The 13,159-nt window shown below is 34.8% G+C and overlaps 1 protein-coding gene across 1 annotated transcript in view; it reads left to right on the forward strand.

Annotated features, from left to right (window-relative positions):
* Positions 1–13,159, forward strand: part of LOC136024690 (uncharacterized) — a 62,803-nt gene that overhangs the window by 19,345 nt on the left and 30,299 nt on the right. Inside the window, 2 exon segments of the mRNA XM_065700107.1 lie at positions 3,537–3,732; positions 9,691–9,872. Coding sequence (XP_065556179.1) covers positions 3,537–3,732; positions 9,691–9,872 — 378 coding nt within the window.

The following is a 13,159-nucleotide window of genomic DNA, read 5'->3' on the forward strand; positions in this document are numbered from 1 at the left end:
ATTACTTGCCTTGAAGTTTTAGATGCAGCAACCATGCCAAGAATTTCCACCGTGGAATGCTCCGAACAAGTTCCAAGATTGACTTACATTGCTTCCCTCTCCTTCTCCTGCTTAATTGCCTGATCAGGGATCACCGGCGGATCCAGGGGGGCCCTAAGATTTTTTTTGGCCCCCTCTTTCCCTGTTTTTTTTTTCTTTTTTTCACTCTTTTTTTCTGTTTAATAAATTTGTCAATTTAGTCAATTATTGGCACCTTTGTCACATTGAGCCCCCCAAGATTTTGCTCTAGATCCGTCCCTGTCTGGGATCTAAAACCACTAAGTCGCAATTTATGAGCCTTTGGATCAGTATTCTCATTGTTCCGTTTTTGGTCTAAACGGCAGGATTTTTGGTATAATAGGAAAAAAGTTTTTTTTTTACTTTTTGGGCTCTTTTTGAACCTTTTGATCTCTCTGTTGAACTATATACTTCAAAAGTTTTATTCAATACCCTTGGGGGGCTGGGTTTTTTGTTGGGGTCAAATAGGGCATGGGACAGAGCTGTTGTCCTCCGTTCACATTCTGCCCTTGAAAAAGCCACTGGAGTGTTCGATTTCCGATCGTTTAATCCCCTCCAAAGTTTTTAAAGCATCCTTTTCCCAAGTTTTCGGAAAAATAATGTACAAGGGGGATATTGCTCTTTATTTACTTAACACTACTGCGTTGATGCTGATTAAACGAAAAAGTGCCTTCTTACATGAAATTGAAAGGTTATATGAAACTAAAGGGATTTAAAATTAACAGAAATCATCCTGAGTGTGATAGGCTTTCGCAAAAGAAGGAACCTTGTGAAAGCTACTGTTCAGACCTTCACTGTATTCAAGATATTTTTTCCTATTATACCAAAATTCCATGCCGATTAGACCAAAAACGAAACAATGAGAATACTGATCCAAAGGCTCATAAATTGCGACTTAGTGGTTTTTATTGATCTTATTCTTATGGATTTTAGGAAAAGGGTTGTGACAGAACAAGGTAAGGGGGCAGCTGTTCCCTTTCTTATGGGATATAGGAAGCAATAAAAATAGCTGGTTATGTGCCATATGAAACAATATGACGTGTATCTAACAAAATCACATTTTTTAATCATCTCCCCTATCCTAAAATTATTAATACAAAGATTTTTTTTCGCCTGATAACTTAAAAACACTTATTTCTTTTTGTTTTGGTTTAGCTCCTCGTCATGGCGCTTAAATGTTTGATTCATTGAGGCAAGTGCGGTATAACCATGTATGTTTGTTTCTTTTTGTTCTGTTCATAGAATCTGCGTAACCTTCCTTGACGTTCTTAAAATTTTGAATTCAATGGAAAATTACCTAATTAACCAAATCTAGAGGGCAACTGCTGCAAAGCCAAATGTCTGATCAGTCTCTGCCTTTTCAGTCTCTACATAGTCTCGAGCTAAGACCTTGTCATCTATGGTAACTGGGTTTATTTTTTAAATCCTTTTATTGAAAGCAGTAAGGTAGCGAGGTTTATATTTTGATAGGTTTATGTTTATAAAAGTTCCTACAGACGCAAACCACGGGCGTAATTTCGTCAAAATCGGGAGGGGGGATTTGGAGCTGATTTTCCAAGTCAAGTGAAAGATGAGCCATATAGTACCATAAAGACAAAGCCTATTGAGGAAAACCGATTTGTTTCAGTGGATGCTTGAATTACATAGGCCTATCTTATTTTGACAAGATTTTTTAAAGACGGTATATTTCAGTGGGGGCAAACTGGGATGTAGGAGGCAGTTGCTCCCCTGCCCTATAGCAAGTTACGTCCCCGGCACCAACTTGTCTCTGCAGCAACCCTAACTACCCTGTTTATTCGCATATCAAATCCGCAAATTTGATATAAAATATGTAAATGAAGTTTAAAAATTATGAGGCATTTTGACACTAGCTTTGATAGGTGTCAAACCTGAATTTTCAAAACTAGAAAAAAAAGTCGCCTTTTCACTGAAAAAGAATTTTATGAATGTAAACAGAAATAAATCGCTATAATTTTTGTTTTGTGTGTGTGTGTTTGTCTAAACCATGAACTCTAGATGAGCAGGAGTGGATAAAAAAATGATTTTTCGCAGGGGGAGGGGTACCAATAAAATTTGGCTCTCAGATCGTTATTTTGCCCTTCTGACCCTGTAATTAGGAGAGTTTTTGACCCTCTGGGGGGATACATACGTCTACCACCCCCCGGATCAATCTTTGTAGAACGGTGCCTTTTAATCAACCGAAATATGAAAATATGAAAGTGTATTTAAAGATCCCAACTTCAATATAGTTTAATTATTGTTCTTAAATTAATTAATTGCTTCATTTAAAATATTTAAATTTTCTAACCCATGCTCTCAACTTACAAAATGTCATTCATATACCTAAACCAAACGTTGTGTAGTTTTCTATTAATTGTCAGTGCCAAAGACTCAATATATTTAAAAGTATATTAGCTAGTAATAGAGATACCAAATCAAAGAACCCATACCCGAAATTTGAAGAAAGAAGAGAATATATTCGCAATCTCTATCTAACTTATCAATCTATCTATTGAGAGTACTGTTTCCTCCTCAGTTTTTGAATTTCAAGTGTGTTTTTCGTAGCCAAGCTTTTTATATCTTTTCTGCCCGTAATTTGTAGAAAAGGATATGTTAAAATTGCCGAGAAAAGAATTATAGAAAATAGTGAAAACTTTCAGTTCCCCAGCAAGTATTGTCGAAGAACTGAGTTGGGATCAAAGAATAAAAAAAATAAATAGTTAACCATTTAGTGAACTTTGAAATTGGGGATTTGATATTGGAAAATTGTGGTTTAATATTCTTTGAGGCTGTTTAATAGACTATGCAAGATAGGTAAAGATTAGCCTTTCAGTTAGGATATACTACGCAATTGAGGCGTAGCCCCGTGATTTTTTTTCAAACCTCTAATTCCTTCTTTACTTGGCTTATACATTTTTTTGTGGAATTTGTAAGAATTATTGTTGTTGTTTTTTCCAACTCATTTCCAACTCACATCCTTTAGTAAAATTTGATCCTACATTATATCATTAGTTCAGAAAGTTCTAATAAATTTCTAATAAACAGGGGTATCTATAAAAAGTGCGTGTTTGTAGGTTCGGGTATTAATCTCCATAAATATCTGCAGTGCCTTCTTTTCAGTATTAATCCAAAGGAATGTATTATTTTTTTTAGTATTTGCTATGTACCTGTTATTTGAACTGATATTTTTTTATTAATTATTTTTTAAGTATTCTTGTTGGTTTTTCTTTGATATTTTTTTCGTATCGTCGATGTAATAAACGGAAACCGTAGGGCTTTTGGAGAGGGAAGGTACTAAAAAAAATTATTCACTGAAATCTACAGAATAGATGTCGTGTATTTTGCATTTTGCAGTCGTGAATTTTGGCGCATTTTTTTAAGATTATCCTCGAGGTTCGTTAAATAGCGTTAAAGGAATACATCACCCTTCTATCCCCCTGTTTTGCCATTTCTTTTGAGTAGTAATTTACTTTTTTCAGGAAAGATTATTCATATCGAGAGAATGATGAAGAGCCTAGCTCAAATGTAAATCCGGATGTCTTGACTGCTAAATTGGCTTTTGCTGCTGCAAATCAAATAGCTGAGAAACTCACTGAAATCGAACCGGCTATCCTATCAACCCCAGTTATGAAGAATATTTTAACTGAACTTAATGTCGAAAAGGGTGCAGAATCGGTAAGATCAAAAGACTAGAAAAATTAAGTGTTTTTTTTTAGTTTGCCGTTGGAAGGAAATTAAGAAAGTTGAAATTGTGGTTCTTGGCTGCACAAGTAATCAAAGAGGATGTTACCGTGATATGAGTGGAAACTAAAAAAAGGTGTCTCAGTAAAAAAAAAAAAAGAAATTAACAACACCATCTTCATTGCTAACTCCTTTTTGACGGCATATACGTTCAACCAAAGGGTGGTTCATGGCTGCACAAATAATCAGAGGGGGTGTTAGGCAACACTCTATTTTATTTTCTGCTACACACCCAGCTTTTTAATTACTTATTTCTCATAATTTCTGTTGATTTTTTTTCTATTTTGCTATAAAATTTTGTTGTTACTTATTTTTACTATGCCCTGTTAATTTTACCGTGTTATATTGAAAACTAAAAAAGAGAGGTCTAAGAGAAAAAAGAAGAAATTAACTACAGCGCCATCTTTCATTGCTAAGCATGGTCCTGAAGCTCCTTTTTAAATTTTATTTCTGTAACGAATGCATATACGTTTTTACTTTTGAATCCAATTGGTTAACACTGTATTATATTTGGTAACTATTGGTTTTAATTCTCACATAGACTATGACAATCTAAAAAGGATAAAAAGCGGTTCCATTCTACATTGCCTAGGTTCGAAAGCTCTAAATTTCAATTTTTTTTTTGGAACCAAATTTATAAATATTTATACTTTTTTACTTATTATGGGGTGGGTAACACTGTAATGTCTTTGGCACCGGTATTTTCAATTCTTCATGGAATATTACAAGAGACTTCACGCAAGACTACGAACGTAAGTCGAGTTCTATGTATCTTAGGCTTATACATGATGTTTTTCAAGTCCTGGGACATCCGACGAGAGAGATTTTAGAAAATGTTTTCGTCATTCTTGGTAGAGAATCTAAATCTAGGAAGATTTATAGCTGGCATTTAAATTTTTAGTTGCCCTGTTGATTTTGAGGTATCAGGTAAGTTTTTCGGAGGTCTGCTGCTCCAAAAATTGTGTTTATCGAGTCATGGAGAAAAAGGAGAAAAACAACGCCACTTAACGTTAGCTTACTGTTGGCTAATAATTTTCTGGAATATTTTAATTAAACTGGAAATTGAAAAAAGAAAAGAAATTAAAGCCTGGAAAAAAGCACCATATCCTATCAGTTAAGCCTACCTAAGAACCTTTTTATCAAGAGACTCAGCAATTGCTAAATTCTCTAATTCATTGGCCTTTGAGTTGCTTGCTTTTGATGGATACCAAAAACTAACGCCTACCTACCTAGAGATATGACTAAAATTTCTGTTGGGGGAGGGGAACATAATTTTAAGATGTTTTTTTTTTACTTTTTTGTAATTGGCAGAGCTAAAGGAAGAAGTTGCCTACAGAAATATACATTCTAAAATAACAAATTTTTAATATCAAAGAATATGTTTGTCAAAAATCCAGATGTTCAAAACTCAATAATCGAATATTGAATCGGCTAATTTTTGGCCGTTTTTCGGTAGGGCTAGGGAGGGATGAGGTGGCCTCTCAAGGTGTTCAGCCTTGAAACACAAAAATTTAGGTGCCAAAACTTTCATTCGGAAAAGATAAAAAACAAGGTTTCTTGACAACCAAATGAGATATTGAAAGATGAAATGGGTAAATCTGTTCACTTGATTTCGATAATTTGTCTATAAAGTTTAGTCTGCCAAATATTTCACGTAGTGCCTATAGAAAAACTGTATTTTCACTGGCAATACGTTGATGGGATGCATTTGACTGGAAGCGGCTCTTAAACTCCAGTAAATGAATATTTTCTAGAGTTAATGCAGTATTATATTACTGTACTCTATAGTTCAGGGAAGTTGGTAAATTGCATAATTGCCAGATAAACTACAGTGAATCTCAATATGATGTACATTGAAGGTGGATGTGTAAAAACATTACAATAAATAAAATAAAGCTTGACTTTATTTATGACTGCTCATACTTTCAGTGTTAATGAAACTTCATTTGTTGCATTTAGTTTTAATATGTAAATGCCCCTGACACGGTCCCCCTAAACGGTGCTAAATTCGTTGCTAATTTCTGGCAAATTCATTCTGCCAAAAACTTCAAGTAGCGCATTTTGTAATACTGCGGTTGCGAAGACAACACTAAATGATATGTTGATATTATTGCTGGATAAATGTAAATACTATTTTGATAAGTTTATTAAAAGAATAACGGATATGCTAATTAGTTTCTGTAGATTTATGGTATAAGTGACTGTGAAACTCAACTGCCAAATTGTTTAATTAAGAAAATTAATCATTGATGTTATCAGCATTTAAAAAAAAAAAATAGATTCATTTTTTTTCTTTTTGCTTCATCTTCGAGTTTTAATAATATGTTTGTTTTTTTTTCGTCAGTGTGTTCAGGTAAAGTATGTGTGTCAGGTAAAATTTTGGCCCTTGGTGCTTGCGTTTTCAGGAATTTTTTTTCCAACCGAAAAAAAGATAATAGTAAAAAAAAGAATAACAGATAACACCGAAACAAAGAATAACAGACAAGCTTATTAGTTTCCGTAGATTTATGATATTAGTGAGTGTGAAACTCAACTGCCGAATTGCTCAATTAAAAAAATTAATCATTGATATTATCAGCTTTTTTTAAGAAAATAGATTTAATTTTTTTCTATTTGCTTGATCTTCGAGTTTTGAGAATATGTTTAAAAATTTTTTTCGTCAGTGTGTACAGGTAAATTATGTGTATATGTGAATTATTTTGGACCTTGGTCCTTGCTTTTTCGGGAATTTGTTTTTCAACCTTTCAATTGACGCTTGAATACAAACAATAAAATTGAATACAATTCAAACAATTCAAAACAATTCAAAAATTGAATACACGATGCGCAGTCTAGAAGTTAGGCTTCTAAAACTAAACTTAAGAACAAAACAATCTGTTTCTACGAATGAAGTCATATTTTCTTGCTTGACTTTGGCTAGACGAATCTCGGGTGATGTGGAGTCTTGGATTCAGGAGTGGCACTGCTAAAGTGCAAGACCAAAGTCCTTTTTAGGAAACAGGACTTTAGTACAGTCCTATATATTAAAAAAAGCTTAAATATGGAAGTAAATAGTTTATTTTACAGTCTTGGACTTGATAGGTCAGAAAAAGAAGTACCAATATACGAGCACGTAGTTTATTGTAATATCAGAGACTTTACCTTAAAAGGGTGGACGTCGCTTTTATCATAGGAGACGTTTTATCGTATGACAGTTTAAAAATAAAAACCAGAGGACCGGGTGGCGCTCGGTGAGGTGAATTTTAGACATGAAAACGTTGTCAGGCGTATTCTTTCCCCCTGCTCAAATGGAATAACCTCATACCTCGATTCACACAAGAAAAAAAAACTTGTTGTGTAATTACCTTCAGATTTAGTTGTATTCATTTTGTGTTTTTGCCTAATCAATTTGTATTTGTTGCCCCTGAACTATAAAAAGGAAAAAAAACTTACTTTACTAAAAATCTAACCCAAATTAGTGTTTTTTATGGCACTTGGTATTAACCAAGTGATAGATAGCAATCGCAAATTCTGTCGGTCTGTCTGTCTGTCAGTCTGTCTGTTGGTCTGTCGGTCCTGGTTTTTCTACTTTAGGCACTTCCAGGTAAGCTAGGACGATGAAACTTGGCAGGCTTATAAGGGACCGGACCAGATTAAATTAGAAATAGTCGTTTTCACGATTTGACAATCTGGGGGGGGGCAGTGGGGGGCCGGTTAATTCGGAAAAAATATAAAAAATGAAGTATTTTTAACTTACGAATGGTTGATCAGATCTTAATGAAAATAGATTTTTGGAAGGATATCGTATCTCAGAGCTGTTATTTAAAATCCCGACTGGGTCTGGTGACATTGGAGGGGAGTTGGAAGGGGGAAACCTAAAATCTTGGAAAACACTTAGAGTGGAGGGATCGGGATGAAACTTGGTGGGAAAAATAAGCACAAGTCCTCGATACATGATTGACATAACCGGAACGGATCCACTCTCTTTGGATAGTTAGGGGGGGGGGCTAATTCTGAAAAATTAGAAAAAATTAGGTATTTTTAACTTACGAACGGGTGATCGGATCTCAATGAAATTTGACATTTAGAAGGATATCGTGTCTCAAAGCTCTTATTTTAAATCCCGACCGGACCTGGTGACATTGGGGCGAGTTTGGGTGGAGAACCTAAAATCATGGAAAACGCTTAGGTTGGAGGGATCAGGATGAAACTTGGTGGGAAAATAAGCAGAATATCTTAGATACGTGATTGACATAATTGGAACGGATCCGTTCTATTGGGGGGAGGGGGGTTAATTCTGAAAAATTAGAAAAAAATGACGTATTTTTAACTTACGAAGGAGTGATCGGATCTTCGTGAAATAGAAGGACCTCGTAACTCGGATCTCTTATTTTAAATCTCAGCGTCATTGGGGGGGGGGGCAGTTCGGGGAGTGGACCGGAAATCTTAGAAAATATTTAAAGGGGAGAGATCAGGATGAAACTGGATGGGAAGAATTAAAACCTGTCTAAGATACGTGACTGACATAACCGGACCGGATCTGCTCTCTTTTTGGTGGAGTGGGGGGGGGGGGGTAATTCGGAAAAACGAGGTATTTGTAACTTAAGAAAGGGTGAAGATCTTAATGAAATTTAATATTTAGAAGGATATTGTGCTTTAAAGCTCTGATTTTAAATTCCGACCAGACCCTGTGACATTGGGGGGAGTTGGAGGGGGAAACCGAAATTCTTGGAAAATATGAAAATTGGGGTATTTTTATCTTACGAATAGGTGATCGGATCTTAATGAAATTTGATTTTTAGAAGGAATTCATGTCTCAGAGCTCTTGTTTCAAATCCCGACCAGATATTTTGACACTGGAGGGAGTTGGGGAAATCTTGGAAAACACTAAGAGTGGAGGAATCGGGATGAAGCTTGGTGGATAGAATAAGTAAATGTCCTTGACGCGTGATTGACATAACCGTACTGGATTTGCTCTCGTTGGGGGAGTTGGGGGGAGGGGCTCAGTGATTGAACTCCAGTGATTGTGCCGTTGGGCTGGGGTGTTTGAGTATTATATATATGTACTAGAATTGTCTATCCCTTTTATATGCCATGTAGAGTATAATTTTCAGCCTTTATCTTGTACTGCCGCAAGGCGGTGACCAATGGACAAGCATTATAAGCAGACTGGTTGAAACTTCAATTTTCTAATCATCTCTTATTTATCTTGCCTATTTGTCTAGCTCAATTCATTAAATAGCGTCATGTTTTTTTTTTAACTATTACAAATCAGTGATTTTGTTACTTCAAATGATATCTGCTACTAACCAAAGAGCGTGGACGGCTTGTAAGAGCAGAAACTAGTGTAAGTGCTTATAAAAAAAGTCAGCTTTTATCAGCGTTTCCAGCGTTTCCTACTTTTATAAGTTTGTCAGCGTTGTCAGCGTTATCCAGCATTTATCGTCTCTCCGTTTTCTCAAGCGACTTATGTGTACTTTTCTCTGAAACTGAGCTCAGGTACTTGCAACTACAGTAATTTCACCAGTTACATTAATTACACTGAATACGCTGAAATTTCACCACTTTCATCACTTCACCACATTTCACCACTTACAACTACAGTAATTTCACCAGTTACATTAATTACACTGAATACGCTGAAATTTCACTAAGTGTGCTGTAACTGAGTACACTGTAATTACACTGAGTACGCTGTAACTCTGAAAAAAAATGACAAGCAACGTCAAACGCTAGACGGCGCTGTTTTTTGTTGTTCTTTTTTTCGCGGACACTAGTGTCCATTCTACTTTTATAAGTTGTACATACTCTTTGCCACTTTCCATATCTTTATAAATCTTTTTTTTGAAGAAGTCTCTTTTGATGGTCTCACCACTTTTGAACTTGTTTTTAAGTTAGATTTTTTAATTGCAGGCTACTTATTGCCAAGCAATTGATAAAGAAGAAAGTATAAGGGCAGCCAAGGAAGGTGCCTTTTACACCAGAAAAGCTATTTTATATGGAGAAGAGGGAAAAACAACTGCAGCGAAAGAAATGTTTCATGAGGCCTTAGTTTTTTTTAATAAAGCAATCAGACTTTACCCTTTTGATTCCAAGTAAGATATTATATTCTACAGTTTTACTATCAAGTTGTCCCAGTGTGAAATTGTCTGAGTTTGAACGCACTGGATCGCACATGACTATATAGAAAGTTGCTTCGTTTTCTAATATTAGCTGTGACAGAGGGAGTAAAAAGGAGTAGATAATGCGATGGGCACATTGACAAAAAAAAGATTGAAAGGAAGGGTATATGCTGTAAGGTATTTGGATATATCTGCCTGATCTAAAAAAAAGGAAAGAATGTTTTAGCTTTATTTGTTTTGTTTTTAATTTTTTCCTATTCTCCATTACTTCATACGTTTATAAGTTTATATAAGAAAATACATTTTCCCAAACCTATTGAGGTCTAGATTATATTTGCTCATTTCCCAAACTAAATAAAATATTTCCAGTACAAATGTAGAAGCAACAACAGTTTTTGAGTCTTGGATCTGGTTCGGCTTCGGTCTGTACTTGCCTTGTTTCGTCCCATGACTGGCTTCACGAATTTTTTAAGTTTTACGATTTTTACTATATTATATTCTACTGTTTTACTAATATGTTGTCCTAGTGTGAAATTGCCTTAGTTGGACACACTAGTTGACTCTCTTTCTTTGTCACACCATTTTTAAAATTGTAACTAAATGTGGAACAATAGACGTAAGCCTCTTCCGATTCTTGACGAAATTAGAAACTAGAAAAAAAAAATCTGTTCCGTGAAAATTATTAAGTTCTTCCTTGAATGAATCCACATTTAGGCAATTTGCTTTTGACGAGAACGATCTCCACTTACTGATGACCCGTTTGGAGAATGCCCATCTTCCGGTGTCCTGGAAGGAGCGTCTACCATATAGTTTAAACTGATGGCAACGTACACATGGTGTACTGGATAGTAGAATGTCGTTGGGTGCAAGATTGTCATAAAAGGTTCCTTTGCAGATCTTGCAAGTTTCAATCATGTTGCCAGATAAAAACGGTAGGCCAAATTTGGTAGTTGGAGCTTCCAGAGTTCTTCTTCATAGAGGAAGAAGATAAAGGAGGCAAGATTCATAAGGAGGCAAGATAAAATTGGACAGAGTTTCTTCATTCTAACTGGTATGGGTTCAGCCAAGTCGATATTATCATCGTAAAAAGAGCGGATGGCAAAATGTCTCTAATCTAGCATTGGCCTTACCAAGGCCTTGTACAGACAGTGACTGAACGAGAGCATTTCAATCAGAAGCCGTTGATGGTAGTTGGCCAAAGCTGTTACCTCGGCCATATCCCATATCCACGCGGATTATGGTTCAATATTAAGCTCAAGATTATCACCAGGAGATTTTGTGAAGAAAAAAAAAATCTGTCTTTTCTATTAGTAAAATAGATTTTTAGATTTACTGCTGAAACGTTCAAACTAAAATTCTTCCTTTTTTGTAAAATTTTGTAAAATAATTTTAAAATTTTTTGTAAAATTTTGTAATTTTTTTTGTAAAATCTTTTTGTAAAATTTACAAAAAAAAATTGTAAAATTTGTTTGTAAAATCTTTTTTGTAAAATTTTTTTGTAAAATAATTCTTCCTTTTTTGTTCGAGTACTGTGATTACAGTGCTCAGGTTTAAGTTGTAGTTGTGTGGCGTAGATGGATTAGGTGTCTGGGAAGCTACAAGTATTCAAAAATAGTAAAAAATGTGTCTATCTGACATCGTCAACCTGGTCCTTATAAACAGTCTAGAGTAGCATAATCACGACTGGCTAAATCCTCTTTAGAGTGAACGACAATGTTCTAGAACTTGTCTTTCCTTTTGCGTAGTGTGCAGTGGTATTGGAGAAAACATTTTCATTTTGTAGGAAAAAACAAAAAATGGGTAGAATTAAGGAGCCAATTTTTTGTAAAAAGTTTAACTGATAAAAATGTTCGATACGTAGTTGTTGTTTTTTTTTTTTGTTTTTTTTTTTTGTAGTTGGCAATCACGTGCGTTGCATAGGTGAAATGGGGAAAAGAGAGGGGGGGGGGGTGAAATGCTTCTCTTTATATTACAGTATTTACTATTTCTAAAAAAGTTGTCTTTATATTATTTGGATCCAACTTCTTTTTTTTTACATTGAAGCATAGTCATCATTATGATGGCATAGTGGCCATCATAATGGCCAATTTTCATTTTCCTCATTGGTAGGCGCTGGTATTCGAGTTTGTCTTTTCTGAAAACCAAAGATTTCCCGATTTTACGATTTATAAAAGTAGTTCAATTAGTACAGTAATTTATTACGAATTAAGTGTTAAAAATCTATCAACAACCGATACAGCCCACCAACAACTAATCTTTCGCTGGTCTTCGCTAGTTTTCTAATCTTCACTGCGAATCTGGGAAACAACTGTGGAATAGCTAATATTCGCTGCGAAACATGGACAGTAACAAATAAAATAACAATAACATAAAATCAAAGAAATGAAGTTTAAATATTTTGAAAATTAAGAATTTATTTAAAATAGAACTATTTTTGAAAATTTTCAAGGAGTCAATTTACGCGTAACTTTATGCAATGTACCTATAAGCTTATTATGTAACCAAATGCGCGAACATCATCATAATTCATCAGGGGCGAATCTAGAGCAAAATCTTGTGGGAGGCCCAATGTGACAAGGGCGCCTACAAGCAAAATCTGGGAGGGGCTAATAAGACATAGGTGCCAATACTTGACCAAATTGACAAATGTAAAAAAAAAGTAAAAAAAAAAAACAGGATAAGAGGGCACCAGAAACATTTTGGGCGGAGGGGTCCCCGGCTCCCCAGTGTAGTTCATGGCGTATAATAACTTAACCGTTTTTAATACTATCTAGTAGTTATCATTCAACTAATTACTATTGATCGCCGAAACACTTTGCAGTAAAAAAATACGAAATCAAGTCCCATCAGACCTCGTCTGTTTGGGTGTCTGCGTAAATCTAATGTATGTGTCATTTGAGGCTAGGTATTATATTTATCTACATTTGAATAAGGAAGCTGCATTTGTGTTTTGGTATTTAGTCGTATTCTTTGACTCAACTTTTCAGTTTTCGTTCTTTGAAATTTTATGCTATATATCAGAGAATTTTGTTAGCAATCCAGTTCTTTGCCATTGCCTTTTTATTGTGTAAAACATTTAAAATATAGATTTGTTTTTTCATAATTGTATGTATCCTATGTATATAAACAATTAAGGAATTGTAGTTTTGATAAAAACAAAATAGAATTAATAGAAAAAATAATAAAATAGAGTAAAAATAGAATTGCTAGTACGTGATGACCATGTTGACAACCAGCACGTGATTTGAATCCGAACTGAT

Source organism: Artemia franciscana, chromosome 3 (assembly GCF_032884065.1).
Source record: "Artemia franciscana chromosome 3, ASM3288406v1, whole genome shotgun sequence".
Lineage (NCBI taxonomy): Eukaryota > Metazoa > Arthropoda > Branchiopoda > Anostraca > Artemiidae > Artemia > Artemia franciscana.